Genomic DNA, 18,352 nt, shown 5'->3' with positions numbered 1-18,352 from the left:
AGTAAACTCTGGGAGTTTGTGATGGACAGGGAGGCCTGGCATGTTACCTTTTACCAATAAATATATAAACCAAAAAATAATTAAATAACAGATGGCTTAAAGACCTGAATGTGAAAGACAAGGCAATACAACTTTTAGAAAGGAACATGGTAGAATATCTTCTTGATCTTGGGATTAAGAAGAGTTTCTTAAAGAAGAACCCCAAAATGTACTAACTTAAAAGGCAAAGAGTAATATACATGCACATCAAAATATATAAAGGAAACCAAAAGACAAGCCATAGATCAGGAGAAAATATTTGCAACAGATACAGCTGACAAAGGACTTGTATTTAAAATACATAAAGCATTCTCATAAGCTAATAAGAACAAGACAGACATCCCACAGGAAAGGCTCATCTGTCTTGGCAAAAGGCAAAATATTTCAATTATCTTTGTCAGATTTTGCATTGGGGTTTTACGTTGGTCTTAAAAATGAAATTGAGAGGTGTTCCTTCCTCCTCTATTTCATAACAGAATTTCTATGAAATTGGTATCATTTCTTAATTAAATATTGATACAATTAACCAGTGAAGCCATTTGGTCTTGGAGATTTTTTCCCTCTGGCCAGGTTTTTCTTTACAAATTTAATTTTTTATTTTATATAAAGTTACTCAGATTGTATATTTCACCTTGTGTCAATTTTATTAAGTCATATTTTCAAGTGTGTCCATTCATCTTTGTTACTGAATTAATTGACATAAAGTTATCTCTTATTACTCTTTAAATAGCTTCAAGATCTGTAGTGATAACCTCGTTTTCAATGGCATATTTGTAATTTGTGTTTAGTCTTTTTTTTTTCCCCTTGATCAGTCTTTGTAGAGCTTTGCTAATTTAAAAAAATTTTCAGTACACCATCAAGTTTATCTAGTGCATTCTTCATTTCAGGTATTGCATTTTTCCGAATATCCAATGAAGTCCATTTTTCTAGTTTTTATTTCTCATTAGGTTTCCCCATGAGTCACTTCTTGACTATTTTTTGTTAATTAATTATTTATTTTGGTTCCATTGGGTCTTCATCCCTACATGCAAACTCTCTCCGGTGGCGGCAAGCAGGGGTTGCCCTCTGGCTGGGGTGCACATGCCCTTGCATGCAGTGGTTTCTCTGGTTGCAGAGCGTGGGTTCTAGGTGCCTGGGCTTCAACCCCTGTGGCACGCAGGCCCTAGAGTGTGCAGGCTTTAGTAGTTGTGCGCACGGGCTTAGTTGCTCCGTAGCACGTGGAAACTTCCCAGGCCAGGGCTTGAACTCGTATCCTCTGCACTGGCAAGTGGAGTCTTATCCTCTGTACCACCAAAGAAGTCCTATTTTATTTTTTTAGTTAAAAAAACTTTTAAAATTATTTACGTACTTCACTGTGTTGGGTCTTCGTTGCTGCATGCAGGTGTGGTGAGCGGGGGCACTCTTCCTTGTGGCGTGCGGGTTGGCCTCTCATTGCTGTGGATTCTACTGTTGCGGAGCACAGGCCTATGGGGGCTTCACTATGGAGAGCACCGGCTCAGCAGCTGCGGTGCACGGGCCTAGTGACTTTGCAGCATGTGGAATCCTCCTGGCCAGGGATGAAAGCTGTGTGCCCTGCCTTGGCAGGCAGACTCCTATCCACTGTGCCACTAAGGAAGTCCTTGGCTATTTTATAATAACTATTTCAGAGACCTTGTCTGAAAATTATGTTTCTCTTGCTTGGATCTTCTCTTGATTATAGGTCCCATTTCCCTGAATACCTGTCCCCTAATCAAAAGTTATTAATCACTATGGCAGCCACACAACCAAAGATCTTGACAAGAAGACCCTGTGTAAGCAGAATTTAACAGGACATAGTGCAAAAAGGGTCCAGAATCAGAGTGAGGAGCCCTGAGTAAATCTCTGCCCAAGGTACTAACAAAGGCTTGACTGAGGAGGAAATTCTGGATATCTTCCTTTGAAGAGCAGCTAAGTTGGGGAGCAACTAAGTCCGTGTGCACAACTACTAAAGCCTGCATGCTCGAGGGCCTGCCTGCCACAACTACAGGGCTTCCCTTGTGGCTCAGCTGGTAAAGAATCTGCCTGCAATGCTGGAGACCTGGGTTCAATCCCTGGGTTGGAAAGATCCCCGGGAGAAGGAAATGGCTACCCACTCCTGTGTTCTGGCCTGGAGAATCCCATGGACAGAGGAGCCTGGTGGGCTACAGTCCATGGGGTCCCAAAGAGTCAGACATGACTGAGCGACTTTCACTTTACTTCCTTTGAAGAATGTTAATTTTTGTGAAGTTTCTGTCTGTTAAATTTCTTGCTGAACATCTCAATTTTGTGGAGATTTGTTTCTCATACTTGTTAGGGAAAGTCTGTTTGGATTTTGCCATTGGTTTTAGGATAAATCTGAGATATAGTCTTGTCTCCTAATATACAGCCCAATGGAGTTTCAGTGGACGTTTCAAGGTGTTTGGGAAGCTCCTCTAACCTAGTGGAATTCTGAACTCTGACTTTCCTGCAATGGGAAGCAGCTGAATTTTTTTTTACTAGCTTTTTCAGTTAATTCTTTCCACTGTGTTCTGTCCAGTTGCCCCTATGCAACAATAATTCCAGGAGAAACTGACACAGTAAGGGAGCTGATAGGCAGATTTCAAAGTTCCCCTCTCCATGTCTCCCTGCTTCCTTTGCTTCCTCTTCTTCCCTTCCAGATGAACTGTCAGTTCAAACCCCACCCTCTGATGCCTCAAGCCAATAATAATGGAGCTTTCTTAGTTCTAATCCCCCAGTGCTCTGTGGCCTGGAGAGTGTCCTGGATAAATAATATGCATGATTATAACAATATGCAGTTCTCTTCTTTCAAGAGTCAAATCTCCTTCAGCATTTGCCTGATTTTGGTCACTCTCCAGTGCTTCAAATAATTTTTCTACTTTCTTTTTTTGTGTTTTTATTTTTTTGCTACTTTGTCCATAGTTTATTGTTGCTATCTATGGGAGGGTTAATCTGATACACAATACTCCACAGTTATTCCTATTGCTTAGTCACTCAGTTCTGTCTGACTCTTTTGTGACCCCTCTGGACTGCAGCCCACCAACCTCCTCTGTGCATGGGATTTCCCAGGCAAGAATACTGGAGTGGGTTGCTATTCCCTATTCCCCTGTTACTAAAACAAAAACTCTTCTCTGTACTGTGTATTTTTTAAAATGTTTTATTGCATCTGCATTGAATTGCATGTTTTGGAGTCTTAAAAAGTATTCAGCCTTTTAAAAAGGCAGAAAAATGATAAAGTACTTAGAAAAATGATAATGATACTTTAAATGATAAAGTATATATGAGTTCTGTCATTCTCCTATGGTTCTGAAAACATCCCATTCAGTGGGTTCCCATTTCCTGATAATTTGTGAGCACTTTAAACTGAGTGCTGAAATCTCCCTGACAAGTAGACACACTGCTTCATGTCCCCGCCACACCCCCACCCCAGCCCCGACATGAATTTTGGGCAAAGGCCGATCTAGTGTGAATTTTGAATCTGCCATTTATTAACTCTGTGACCTTGTCATGTAAGCTCTCTGAACTGCCATTCCTCCTCTGTAAACTGAAGTCAAGAATACTGATCTCATAGAAGTTAATTAAATGGAGTAACTTATATAAACTGCCCCGCACTTAGTAACTCTTCTATAACTGTTTCATGATTCACAAGGGAAACATTCCATTTCTCCAAAATAACACTCATTATTGCACTGAAAACTCTTTAATTGCTTTAACCTAAAAATTGGATATACCAAGCTGTTTGTTCAAAAATATTTTATCTTAGTTGTTATTTCCCCTTGGCAAATAACCCCTAGATTCTGTTATCTTCTTCTGAAGAGTGTTGATTTTTGTGAAATTCCTGTTAAACTCCTGGCTGAACATCTCAATTTTGTGGAGATTTCTCTTTTATACTTTTTAAGGGAAGTCTGTTAGGATTTTGCCATTGATTTTAGGATAAATCTGAGACACAGTCATTTGATGGCAAATAACCCCACCAAGAGCCTAGAATAGAAGTAAAGAGAAACTAATATTGGCTGCACAATGTGACCTGCAGGCCTGTGGTGGGTTGATGAAGGTGAGTGAGCCTCAGTTAGGGCCAGTCTGATGTAGCAGCCAGGGACCCACAGGTGAAGGCAAGAAACCTCCAATAAGGAGTTAAAATCTACCGGAATTAGTGGAAAGGGGCGTGGATGGGGTAAGGAGGCTTGACAGAACTCTGTCAAAGTGCCCAGGAAGGCTGAAGAGACCTTGCCACAGAATCTTCATATTTCCTCGAAAAGAGAGGAGGTAGGGATTCCAGGCCCAGGACGCTTTGTGGGCCAAAGCTCGGAGCTGTAAGAGAGGGATCTTGTTCCTTTGTGGGGAGGTGTGGTGATGGGGGCAGGGGTTAGAACTCAAGAGTCCGGCTAGGTGGGAGGAGGCAGGGTCGGTCAGGCCATGACTTCCAGGCTTGAACCGGTGTCTTGTCTAAGCAGAAGAATCCAGATAAAGTTTGCTTCTTTAGGAGGAAGGGTGAGTAGACCCAGTGGAGGCTGGCCTGGAGGAGCAGGAAGTGGTCAGGAGGTACACCAGCTCTTGAGGAGGCACTGGGGTGGGGAGGAGGGTCCGTCCGGTGACTGCGTCCTGGAGAGGCTGGAAGGCTTTGATGACTCACCGGAAGTGCGTCTGGAAGGAGTCTTGAGCAACTGAGATTTCTAGGTGGGGCCGTGATATGGGGGTGATACATTAACTGAAGCAGTGATAGGAAGTGCCCCAGGTCCTGTGAGTTCTCTCCTCAGTCTTGTAGGTAATCATAACTGTGCCCACTTCAGAGGAGGAAGCCAATCTCTGCCACGGGCAACTCACCTGAGCTCACACAGCAGCAGGTGGCCTGGCTCAGGGCCTGGTCCATTGTCTGTGGAGTTGATCCACGCCAGTGCAAACCAGAGCTTATTCTGGTAATTGCAATTCAAATAAAAAAGCCTGGCTTGAGGCATTTGCCATTTCCTGAGTTGTAAATATTCCTCCCACCTCGGGCAATTTCAGATCACCAGCGTGATGTCACTGAACATGGAGTTGGGAAGGGCTGTGTACAAGTCATTGTCACGAGTGGGTGAGTGGGTACTCGCCAGCTCATCCCTGACACTGACCCAGGTTTGCCTGGTACCGGGGCCCCTTCTCCCTTCACACCTCACAACGACCCCAGTTTCTTGTATTTTCAGTCACTGGCCTTCACCCCAACTTCTCCAGGGTTTATCTCTCCACAGATTGGTATAATGAGTGGGTTATAGGGAAACACAAATTAGTGAGAAAAGTCACACTTCCCCATTCTGTGCCCAGGGCCCATTCCCTGAGATTTCAGGGCAGTGAATTCCTTGGAGTTGTATTTCAGGGCAAATCTCATGCAGGGCCTTTCTGCTGAGTCTGCAGAGGAAGCACTCCAGCCAGCACGCATCGTGTGTCTGGAGGACTCAGAGGAACCACACTTGGCAGCACTCCTGTATCAGAAGGAGTGGTTATCTGCTCATCATTCAGAACCCAACACAGTGGCTTCCTGACCCAAGTAGGGATGATGTTTCTGGTGCCACAATCTGGAAGTGAGTTCAATATGCACAGCAACTGTCTTCAGAGTTGTCCAAGCTACACCTTACCGAAAATTCACATTCAGACAATCTGCAGTATTTGAGCACCAACCCTACAAAGATCCACGTGTCACAGGTCCTCCCGCATCTTGTTGTTTGTATTTTCCTTCTAACTTGAAACTGACTGCTGTAGAAGCTGAAGAAAGGCAAACACATCAAGCAAGGAATTAGGACTGTGCCCTTCTGTGGGTGATGAGGGGATGAGGATTGAGGTGAAACCAAATAACTCTGTGACGAACTCATCTCCAAAGCAGCTTGCGGCAGCATACTGCTGTAGTAGCCACTCTGAGGGAAGAGTGGCATTAGGCCCTCAGCTGGGAGGCATGATGGTGGCTGGCACTGCAGGGACCGATCTAACAGGAAGTCACCAGAGGGTGACTGGGGGCACACCCAGCAGCCAAGCCCTGGGCCGTGGGCAGGCACAGAGGCCAGGCTGCCCCATGACTCCCTGAACCTCAGGCCGCTGGCCTGGGCTGGAATAGGGCTTCCTGTCTTGCTGAGCTGCACAGCATATGTATCATATCCTCCCGGGGACATGGCTCGTGGTGGGCTGTGCTCACAATCTGCCTCAGAGAAACTGGCCCTGGTGAGCTTTTGCTGGCAGGCAACACCCTTTTGGGAGTAGGCTTGCCCCAAAATCTAATTTTAAAGAAGGCCTGTGAATCATAACCCAAACTGCTCATTACCCAGGGATTGCCTGGTGACTGACTCGGACCTTCAGCTCCAGCCAAGGAGAAGTCGGGAAGGCACGTGTTAACTGCGGTTTCCCCTGATCCCAAGAGCCTCTCAGAGACCTCCAGCTCACCCAGGCCCAATAGGGGTCTCAAGGTGCCTTTGTCTATCATGAGATGCCCTTATTTTCCCTTCATCGCTGCTCCTACTAACAAACGATCATTCACAGAAGCCCCCAGCCTGGGCCTTGAAATTCAGTCATGGGCTTTAGCTTCCAGGGAGCACAAAAGCCAAGTAACAATAAATTGCATTGTTTTATTGAGAAATGAAATGAAATATTTCCTGCCATATCAGTAAACAAAGATATCACAGTCATTGGTGATTCCAGCCCTCCAGTGTGAGCTGAAGGGCCCTAAGGGCACTTAGGAAGGAGAAGAATACTGGTATTCAGAGTGCAGCCACTCCCAATGGTGAGCCCCAAGGGCGCTCAGGACATGAAGAAACACCGGATACTGGCCCAGGAGAGCTGAGATGCTTATTAAAGGAACGATTTCAGTGAACCCAGATTCTCACATCTTACAATACGTAGAGAAGCACAAAACTCCTTAACTTGGGATATCTGGTTTTTTTTAAACTAATAATAATCTCTTGCTGTTCAGACTACCTGCCCTTTATTGCAGAACTTCTGTATAAATTGGCCCTCCCCTCACCTCCTCAGAGCCATTTTCTCAGGGTCACTTGAGAGCCTGTCTCCCAGGCTTGAAGTCCTAATAATTCCCAGAGAAAAAAACATAACCCTCAGCTTTTAGGTTGTGAATATTGTTTTTAAGTCAACATATATTTTATATATTGTTTAGTCACTCAGTTGTGTCCAACTCTTTTGCGACCCCATGGACTATAGACTGGGCTCCTCTGACCATTAGATTCTCCAGGCAAGAATACTGGAGTGGGTTGCCATTTCCTTCTCCAGGGGATCTTCCCAACCAGGGATTGAACCCACATATCCTGTGTCTCCTGAATTGGCAGGCAGATTCTTTACCACTGAACCACCTGGGAAGCCCATATTTTGTATATTATCTAAAATATGTAATACTATTTATATAGACCCTCAAAACCTCTGTACAACACAGGTAAGGGGTCAGTGGTAAGACTGAAATTAATTTCCATTTGTGTTCAAATGTACACTTTTCTCTTGCTTCTGGTCAAATGGATCCTAGTGTCTCTGGGCATGTCTACGCCCACCCCCCTCAAAGTCTGGGAGGAGCCCTTTACCTTGAGCTGCCACTTTTGTACCTTGCTTTGTGCTTTGATCTCATGGGACAAATATCTGTGACCTGGGCTGGGAGTGGAGATATGTACCTCATTCCCAAAGAGCCCATCTACCTGCACCTTGCCTCCCCTCACCTGAGTCATCAGTAAATCTTTCTGCCTTTTTTCTCACTTTGCAATGACTCAAGGTTTGCAGAAACAAAATTAGGTTTGTTGAATTTCTGTTTTCACAGGATGATGTAACCAAGACACAGGGTGCAATATTCCCACAGTATTTCTTGAAGGCCACTTAGTTGTTCAGGTTTATTTTTAAAAGTTTTTATTAAATGACTAGTAGGCACAAAATGTCAATGTTGACCAAGTCAAATACCAAATGACTTAATGTCAGAAGTGGCCAAATACTAAGGTCCCTAGAAGTGGATGACCTACTACTGGAAACTGATCTGATGATCCAAAGTATGAAAAGGGCTTTGTGCAAAAGGCTTCAAGGTTATCCAAGATGGAACAGGACACCCGAGGTGGCCAACAGCAGGGAAATTCTCAACTCTAATAAGAGACATGAGGGCCTTTAGAGACAATTGTGGAGACAGTGTGTTTTAAGTGGGAGAGGGAGAGCAAGATGCCAAACAGTATGTATGCATACATTAAACTATAAAGAAAAACCCTAGAGAGATTTACCAAAATGGAATAGGATGGTGCAAAAGGAAAGTACTAAAGGCCATTCCTTTTCCTTCTCTACTTTCAGTAAATCTATATTTGCATTGTGAAGGCACTGTCATTTACAGTGGAGGAGACAGTCTTCATCTAAAACTCCAAAACGTTTCCTTCACAACATGATCCTTTGAATGTGCAGTTTTAGTTTTACATTTCTAGTTTGCAGAGGGCATTCTGGGCACACGAATGAGATTTCCTCTTTAGTTATGTAACAGGAAGTGTTCTCCTAAAGAAAGACCTGAACTTAATTTGGAATTAATAAATTTGAAAGTCATGAGGTTTGGCTAGCAATGCTCTCTTTCCTGCAATGGGAATATGTCTATAGCACTGAGCTAGGCATGTGTGGGGCTGGAGCTTGACATGGGGCAATGGGTTGGGGCAAATCAGCAAAACGAAAGAGGAAGTGGCAGCCCAGAGGTGTCACTGACTGAACTGTGATGGGCTACTTAACAGAGAGAAATTCATTATGGATGCATCAGCTTTGTCTAAGCAGGTTCCAGATCTGGCCTAATTTGCACCATTAAATGATTTAATCAATTTATTAAGTTTTTTCATTAGAAATCAATGGATAGCTGTTACCATTTTAAAGGAAATGTAGCTAGGATATTCTTAAAGGAAAAAAAAAACTTTGTTTTGGTTTACAGTAATAAGTAAAGAAGACCCTCATAACTGGAATATAATGGATGGTAAATTGAATGCATTAAAAAAAAAATCTGACAACAGGCACTTAAGTGGCTTAACTGCACTGATGATAAGCCAACCTCAAATCTGGTTGGTCCTATGGTTTTCAGTGAACGTTTTACTCCCATCTCCTCCTCCACATGGTTGTCATTGTTCAGTTGCTCAGTTGTGTTAGACTCTTTGCAACTCCATGGACTGCAGCACACCAGGCTCCCCTGTCCTTCACTATCTCCCAGAGCTTGCTCAAACTCATGTCCATCGAGTCAGTGATGCCATCCAATTATTTCATACTCTGTTGCCCCCTCTCCTCCTGCCTTCAGTCTTTCCCAGCATCAAGGTCTTTTCCAGTGAGTCGACTCTTTGCATCAGATGGTCAAAATATTGGAGCTTCAGTTTCAGCATCAGTCCTTCCAGTGAATATTCAGAGTTGATTTCCTTGAGGATTGACTGGTTTGATCTCCTTACTTTCCAAGGGACTCTCAAGAGTCTTCTCCAGCACCACAGTTCAAAAGCATCAATTCTTCACTGCTCAACTTTCTTAATAGTCCAACTCTCACATCCATACATGACTACTGGAAAAACCATAGCTTTGACTATATGTACCTTTGTCAGCAAAGTGATGTCTCTGCTTTTTAATATGCTGTCTAGGTTGGTTATAGTTTTTCTTCCGAGGAGCAAGCATCTTTTAATTTCATGGTTGCAGTCACCATTCACAGTGATTTTGGAGCCCAAGAAAATAAAGTCTGTCACTGTTTCCCCATCTATTTGCCATGAAGTGATGGGACTTGATGGAAGTGAAAGGGAAAGTCACTCAGTTGTGTTCAACTCTTTGCGATCCCATGGACTATACAGTCCATGGAATTCTCTAGGTTAGAATATTGGAGTGGGTAGCCTTTCCCTTCTCCAGGGGATCTTCCCAACCCAGGGATCAAACCCAAGTCTCCCACATTGCAGGAGGATTCTTGACCAGCTGAGCCAAAAGGGAGGCCCAGGACTGGATGCCATGATCTTAGTTTTTTGAATGTTGAGTTTTAAACTGGATTTTTCACTCTCCTCTTTCACCTTTATCAAGAGGCTTTTCAGTCCCTCTTCACCTTCTGCAATTAGGGTGGTGTCATCTGCATTTCTCAGGTTATTGATATTTCTCCTAGCAATCTTGATTCTAGCTTGAGCTTCATCCAGTCCAGCATTTCACATGATGTACTCTGCATGTAAGTTAAATAAGCATCTGCCTGCCAATGCAGGAAACACAGGTTCAATCCTTGTGTCGGAAAGATCCCAAGGAGAAGGAAATGGCAATGCACTCCAGTATTCTTGCCTGGGAAATTCCATGGACAGAAGAGCCTGGTGGGCTAGAGTCTATTGGATCACAAAAGAGTTGGGTACCACTTACCAACTAAACAACAACCTCCTCCAATACACCTCTGTAAAAAAACAAAACCCTGAAACATACCAACACTTCTACAGAAAGTCACACAAAATGAGTTGCTTTAATTTGATCTGCATTGTAACATTTATAGTTTCATTATATTTATAACGAGACTAAGCATATTTGGTGTGAGCTGGCCTTTTCGTTCAGGTGGATCAGGGACATTCTTTGAGGACTGGGAAAGAACAGTGGAACCCCTCGAGGCAGCTGTGGAGCCACTTCACAAGACAGACCCCTTGCTGGCCCCCAGGCACTGTGGCAATAAGCTCCTTTGCAGCTGAGATTACAGCGGTTCACATGCAGCAATGCAGTTGAAACCCTCCAGGGAGGGCTGGCACCTGCTTCCTCCCATGACAAGGAAGCATAAGGAGATCTTGGAAGTCTGGGACTGGGTGGAGCCCCTAAGCCACTGGCAAGCTGTCCAGTGGGCAGGCAGTCCAAAGTGTCTTCCCGGAGGACAGGACTTGCAAGGCGAGAAAAGCTTCTGTAAACCCACCGTTCTCTTAACCTTGGGGGATGGTGTGGAGACCACATCTCACTGGTACCCCATGGACACACTGCATGAAGGTGGCTGCAGACAACACCAGAGCCTCTAGGTGACCTTTCAAGTGCTGAGAACTGAAGTGAAACGTGACTTGTCACTTAGCTCAGTCACACATCATGACAAAGGTTGTGTTAGAAGTATTAGCCAAGGTCCCCAGTCTGCTGTCTGCGCTGCATGTTTTGCTCTGCCCCAGTTGCATCAGGTTGGCCTTGTGAAACGGATGTGGTCAGAGCGCTGGGCAGAAAGGAAATGAGGGCAGACTTGCCCGCAGTTATCAGGAGCTTGACCGCTGGGATGATGGTGTCTGGGGCAGTGGGACACCGACCAGCTCCTGAGGGTCGTGGCTCCTGTGTCTGGGCTCAGAAAGGGCCCTGGAAGGGACTGCCACCCAGGCCTTCTGCTTTCAGGCTCTGAGAGAGATGGCGCCTCCCTCGTGCCAAGAGGGCTGCCGCATGGCCTCACCGTGTGACACGTGGCCTGTCTCCAGCCAAAGTCCCGCATGCTAAGATCTGTGGTGCATGTTCTCTCACTGGCTCAGAGAAACAGTGCTGGGAAAGCGATGCGGCCCTCCGAACGTAACAGCTGCACCGTCTGACCTGAGACAGGCTCTCCAGCCTCCACTTGGGCAGACCTCCCACACGGGCAGCCACACCTGGGCAGCCCACCCAGCCTGCTTTCCTCCAAACACAAGTCCGTAAGTCTGCTCGTGGCAACAGAGGCTGGCACAGATCCAAGCAAGCATGTGCCCTCCCTTATCCGTTTAAGTGAATTTTTTAAATGCTACCAGTGTCAGCCTGTTACACAATTCATCCTACCTTCCGTACCAGAACCCCACAAACCTGGTGGTTCTTGGCAGGAAGGGCCTGAAGGCTGGCTGGAGGAAGGAGGGAAGTTGTGCACATCTTTGTGCATTGTGATCCACCCCCCTTACGACTTTCACATATTATCCTTAACTTTTAACAGGAGTTATCTGGTTTGGGGTTCATGGGCCATTTCAGTTGAATTCTTCTCTTGTGTTTAAAGCAGTTACACAAGCTAAGAGAAAGTCTAAAGTAACAAGTGAAACAGAGTTCTAACCAGAAAGCATTCCAAGTTTCAGGGAAGGACTCATCTGTAGGTCATGAGTGTGGGGCAGGCTGTGCAATGGGCAGGCAGGACCAGGCATCGTCTGCCAGGAGGCATGCGTGGTAGGGACCGGAGCACAGACGGAGGGCCGGGCAGCATGGGGCTCCGCAGGCTTCTTCAGACGCGGTCCCGGCATGCGCCGTCATCGCCTAGAAGAGACCCAGGACTGCGGTCCAGGGAGACTGTCCACCTGTGTCACATCCACCCTGGGAGGGCCTGACATGACACCAGGGTGGACACGGGGAGTTTCAGAGTCTCCTGGAAGACGAGTCAGCGGTGAGGCAGGGAGAGCACTCCAGGCAGCGGGAAAGCACAGGCGGACAGAGACTGACGTCCTCATGAACAAAGACTGTTGGGCTGGAGGTGGCACCATGAGGGGCCTACAGAGTCTTCGTTCTGGGCAGCAGGGGGAACCAGAGCTGCTGATTTGGAGGGGTGCTTTAGGAAGAGGGTGTGTCCAAGTGGAGCGTGAGCCCACAGGCCGGGGGTACCGAGTTCAGGCATGGCAATGCCAGGGGAGTGAAGGGCTCCAACGGCATCTCCAGAGACAGTCTTGATGAAGGGAGGGTAGCACCTCCATCATCAACACTGATGTCAGGAAGAGGAGCAGATGTGGGCAAGAATGAAATTAGGGAAGGAAGTGGCCGGTGTTAAAGGATCACTGGGACACCTGATAGCCACTGAGGCTCAACAAAGCAATTGCTCACACTCTGTCCTATAATTCCCTATTATGATAAACAGGAGAGAATTTAACTGACTTTGTCATCAGAATGTATACTATGCTCTTCCTTACTGAAGAATAAAAATGTCTGTGCTTTTTTCCAAGGAAAAACTAACTACTCCCACAAAGTAAATGGCAATTAGGCTGAAGGACAGCAATTCCTACTGTGAGCACGATGTCATTATCCTGGATCTTCACTGTCATTACATGGTAAATACCTGTCCGGGGAGTGTAATTGACATCCACAAAGCTTGCTGCTTTGGCGTCAAAGATCTTACTTTGTTTGATTCTTAGATTATATGGGAACTGTGGGCAATTTATTCTGTAGATAGATCCACCCTAAAATCCTGAGCACATTTATGCACAGTACCAGCAAGTGGGCACTTGTTAAAATGCAGATTCTAAGGGGCCTAGCAGGTTCACTAAGGCTCCCTGAAAGATACACTTATATCAAGAAGCCAGAGGGGGCCTGGATCTGGTTTGAAGACCTTTGTTCTATAAAACACAGATTCAGCAAGTTCTTTAAGAACAACATAAGATGACGCATTCATTCCAGCAAAAAAAGAAAGAGGCACTTGAAAGTTTCATTTCATTCCCAACTGCAGTGCACATAAATATTTCCCTCAAATAACTTGAAAAACCTTATGAGTCAGTGTTTAAGGTTTTTACTATCCAAATGTAATAAAATTCTTCAGCTAAAACAGGAGTAATGAGACAAAATGGTTTTGAAAAGTACAATAGAAAAATATTGTCCACTGGTTTATTTTTCCAAATGAGCAAGAGGCTATTTACAAATAAGCAGATCTCCAATGATGTATATTAAAATGACAAAACTATTACTGTTTGAAATCTAAATGAAAAAAAAAATTTATTAAGGCACATTTGTTCTGTGAGTCTAAAACAAACTTTCTGGTGTAATGACAGATTCATTTCACTTTTGTCCCCAAAACACATGAGCACCAGGATTATCAAAGAACACTCAATATTTAGTAAAACAGTAAGGAATGTAAAAATTGAGGACAGGGAAGAGTTTTTAAAAAGAAATCTTTGGAGATCAGTTTACTGCAAATAAAATATACTAAACACTCCTTATACACATAAATACTAATAACTAACGGGTACTTGGGAAATGGTAGAGCTCTAAACAATGGATATTAAATAAATTAAAGGTATTTCAGATACAAAGGATAGAACAAAACAGTAATTAAAAATGAGACACCCATCTCCGTCAACATAACACAGATAGGATGAAGTGAACAAAATCAGATACATTTCCCCCCAATGCTTTCATTAGGGTTAAGTTCTGTTTATTTTGTTTAACCTTGCATACATTAGATTTATGGTAATAATTCTTTGCCATTCTAAATATTTATATTTTATCTTTTAAAAAGAAGGGTCTGGAGAAGTAAAAGTGCCAGACCCTTCTTGAAATCTAATGCCAGGTCCATCAGGCCACACTAATTGCAATAAGAACAGCCGTCTATCTTATTATGTTTTCCTGCTTCCCCTGTTTTGAAAAATGAGACAAGTTTTGGGGAAACAACCACGTTTGGAAAGCTCTTGAGGATGATGACACAGTTACTATCACATTTCCATATTTGACAACCGGAACATGAAATGGCTTAAAAAAAATGTTGTAAAAAAGACAAAAGGTAGAATCTGTGCAAAGTTAACAGTCAAAACAAAACATTTATCAGAGTTACAGTGTTTTGTTACAATAATACTTTGCAGTAACGTTCATGTTTTCTGCCATAGGACTATAGCAAAGAGGTCTGAAAAAGAAATATTAAAAAAAAGTTTTGCTCCTCAGGTACATTTCAAGTCATAATTAAGCATGTCTGCTACATAATGTTTAGCAAGAAAATGTGTTCAAAAGGCAAACATGATCACATTTTTGTTCAAAAAGCTCAATCTTCAAGGAGTCCTTTGTAAGAAAACCATGTGTAAAATATATCCCCTTGTATGGACTTCAAAAACTGATCGTACAAAAAAATTTTTGAAAAATAAATTAGATTAATTAAAAAATGTCCTTTCCAGCAAAGCTGGACATTAGGCTGTCCTCACTGAGCCATTATTATTGCTACTTTTACTATAATTTGGGTCATTTTTCTCTAGCCACATTTCAGCTAACTGCTGTGTGGACCCATATGTTGACGCTTTGGACCCCAAGCACATTTTGTACTGTTTTGGATCAAGGTTGGGATCACAAAAGACAGGATGGTGGACATGGACTACTCCTACTTCTTGGCTCCTAAATGTCTTCAAACCTGCCTGGACAACCTTGTTGAAAAGGTCAACATCCTCAAGCCCCCAGCCTTGGATAGAAACATCAAAGCCACCTACTCGGACGAGATCGCCCTTATAAATACAAGTGATGCCAAACCCATAGTTTCTCCAGAAGCCAGTTTTTTGAGTAAAGGCAAAATGGTTGTCACTGGGAACTTTCCCACTATAAACAATCTTTGGATCGTACTGGCTAAAGATGATTGGAAAATATATTTGTTGGCCCAGAACTGTATTTGCTCGACATCGCTGAAGAAATTCTGCAGTAAATACAAGGTCAACATCACAAAAGAAGAGCAAAGATTCATTATTGAACTGGGACGATCCCACTTCTAGGGCCAGAGCTCTTGAAAATTCTCCAGACACGGGCAAAATCTGCATGTCAGCTTTAGGGTACTTAATGCGGTAGTCTCTCATGAGTTCAACTTGCTTGGCCTTGTCGGGGTTGGAGTCAGAATTGAAGAGCAGAACAACGAGCTTGACGTTCTGATTTGGAATGAGGCACGTCTTCTCAAAGTTCCCCATAAATCTCACAAACATGTCAAACCGTCCAGACAAAGGAATCAGTATATTGATCTTTTTCTCTTTGGGTTCTTTGTGCTCATTCTTGGACCCAGGAAGCTGAAAGGGAACAAGCTTCTTCAGGGAATTTGAGAGAAAGGACAAGGATCCGGATTCTTGATTGATTTTGTTGGCCAATTCCTTTGCGTCCAACTCTTCGTGCTCCACAAACTGGATCTTGCTGAAGGTCTGCTGTAAATACGCGTGCCTCCGCACAGGGACCGTCATCTTCTTCCCTTTGTGCTTTTTGTACAGAAGCAGCAAGTCCAGAATGTACTCGGCCCCATACATGGGGTTCACTCGGCGATAGCCGTACTGTATCTCCTTAAAATCAATAATGCGCCCTCTGGTCTTGGCGTTGGCGTTGATCATCTCCATGACCTGCATGACAATGTCATCCAAGGCCTCGCGCTGTGCGGAGTCCATTCCTCTTCGAGGGGGCTGGCTGTCAGCAGCTGAATACAAGTATTTCCCAGTCAGAAATTCCCATTCCAGGATCTCCTCTCGTTGGCGGGGCTGGAACCTCATGAAGGAAGGAGGGATTCCCAGCTGGAGGTCTTCTTTATGGATCTCGGTGTTGCTGTATTTGCTCATCAGGACAATCTCACGGTGCAGCTGGATGGTGCGGTGGCGAAGCTCAGCGATCTTGCGGCTGAGCATGTAGCTGTGAAGCCTGTACTGGTAGGGTGGGTTTTTGTTCGGGTGCAGTGTGATGGCGCGGTGAATTTTACTGTTATGGAGATCTCTAATGTACCCCTTCTTGTTCTGTTCATAGTTCTCATAAAAAAGCTGCTGCATCTGTGAGGAAATAAATAAGATTTCTATTAGTAATATGTGGCTGAGTGTCCCCCCCCCTTCTTGTACGTTCTTATATATCTGCATACTCTGTATTATAAATCTTTCTAAATGAGTCAGAGCATACCTAAGATTCTAGGTAAAGCTCGAAATCAGCAGTCCAGTGAGAGTAGAAGAATAGTACACTGCTTATAGAAACAAGACTTCATCAATAACCAAGTTGGTCAATACAATTATGTAGGCAAATAGAACTATGAAAAAAAGTTTTTTCATAAAGTAAAAGTACAATCTTGAGCTCACAGTGCACCAACTCAGCATACTTGGAAGAGAACGCCACCTTTAGCCCCCACCAAACCTGGGAAGGGGACCAGAGAGCCAAGGTCCCCTCCCTGAAGACTGGCACTCACAGGAACTGCCATCGAAACAGGAATACACCGCTATCAGTGGGGTGAAAAGGAGAACTCCAGGAGAATGAGCCGAGCACAGACAAATGCTGCTTCCAGGGAGCTGAGCAGAAAGAAAACCACCCAGCCACATGCAGAAAGAGGCCTGCCACTTGGCAGGGCATGCTGTGGTAAAACCAAGGGTCAGCGAGGTTGCCAGGACCACACTCTGAGAGTCCCTTAATCATCTGTGTGTTCCTAGGCAGGCCTGAGAGGGCCGGCTTGCTGGCCACCAGGTCTTAAGCACCAGTGCAGAGCTGAAGGGCAGGCAAGGCAAGGGGGACTGTTACCCCATCTGCTCTCCCTGTCTTAGGACACTGGCTGGGGAAACAAAAGTGTGAGGTCCTTCAGCCAAAACAAGGTCTGTTGCCTCAAGCTAGATAGAGAATATACTTAATTATCCAGTACATTCAAGCAACAGAATGATGACCTTTACAAAGCCTTCTAAAACCAATAATTTAAAAATTTGCAAAAAATGTTTTAGTAAAAATAATGTTTGCAGCTGGTATCTGATAACCTAGCCTTTGTTTCATTTGTGGCTCAACTTTGTTTTTCTGAACATGTTAGTAAAAACTAACTCTTGACAAGGGTACATGGATTTGGATCAAGAGTTTATTTGCCTCTGGACAGTTGTATTTTTGACTTTTTTTTTTCTTGAGCCACTGAAGTTATAATAGAAAAATACAGATTAATGTTTTTACACCGCATTTTCTTTTTCTATACAATTACCACAGGCTACCAATAAATGAAGCCAATAAGAGTAAAAAAAAGAGAAATACTTTCAAAGAATGGCTTAAGCAGGGGGGAAAAAGGCACACATGTAATGCTCCTGGTGCTGAGCAGCTGGGCTCTGCGCACACCCACTGGCTCAATTCCCTGGAGCCGGGAGTCTGCTGGACGCGGACCACCTACATCCTGTCCTTGGAACAGGCAGCCAGCCTGGAACTCATCATTTCCGACTGTGCTCTCCTTGTCATCTACAATCAGCATACAAAGTGCGTGTGCACATGGAATTATCCACTGAAATAATTTCCAAATGTTACAGTTAAGTGGAACAGGTAGTCAAGCGAAAAAAGAAAGAAAGAAAAGGAAGCAGAGAGTGTGTCTCTAATGTTGGAGACAGAACCACCCTTCTCACTTGAGCAGCAGGCACGCAGGGTGCTCACCCACATGTGTGCAAGTGCCCACTTGCTGTTTCTCTTAGCACAAACAGCACTTAATTACTTAAAACACCCAACTTAGTAAATGACCTGATTTGCTGAGATGGCTTGCAGTAACTGATGCTTGAACTCCTCCAGCCTGGATAGACAGGCCACAGAATGATAAACAAGAAAAGTGACAAGGTTTGGATGATGATCATAAGGACCATAAGAATTTAACTTGCTTTTAGTTTCACTCTTTAGACAGGTCACAACAAAAGAACTTTAATGAAATTCCTATTGAAAGTATTTTCACCATTCATTTTCTAGTTGGGCTAATTTC

The 18,352-nt window shown here is 44.1% G+C and overlaps 1 protein-coding gene across 2 annotated transcripts in view; it reads right to left on the bottom strand.

Annotated features, from left to right (window-relative positions):
- Window positions 1-13,437: 13,437 nt before the first annotated feature.
- Window positions 13,438-18,352, bottom strand: part of CHSY1 (chondroitin sulfate synthase 1) — an 89,048-nt gene continuing 84,133 nt past the window's right edge. For both annotated transcript variants that reach the window (XM_070478128.1, XM_070478129.1), the window contains one exon: window positions 13,438-16,430. In XM_070478128.1, the coding sequence (XP_070334229.1) occupies window positions 14,838-16,430 (1,593 nt within the window). In that variant the 3' untranslated portion in view covers window positions 13,438-14,837. The remainder of the gene's footprint in view (window positions 16,431-18,352) is intronic.

The sequence above is a fragment of the Odocoileus virginianus genome, chromosome 16 (genome assembly GCF_023699985.2).
Source record: "Odocoileus virginianus isolate 20LAN1187 ecotype Illinois chromosome 16, Ovbor_1.2, whole genome shotgun sequence".
NCBI lineage: Eukaryota > Metazoa > Chordata > Mammalia > Artiodactyla > Cervidae > Odocoileus > Odocoileus virginianus.
This window is presented reverse-complemented; position numbering and strand designations above follow the sequence as displayed.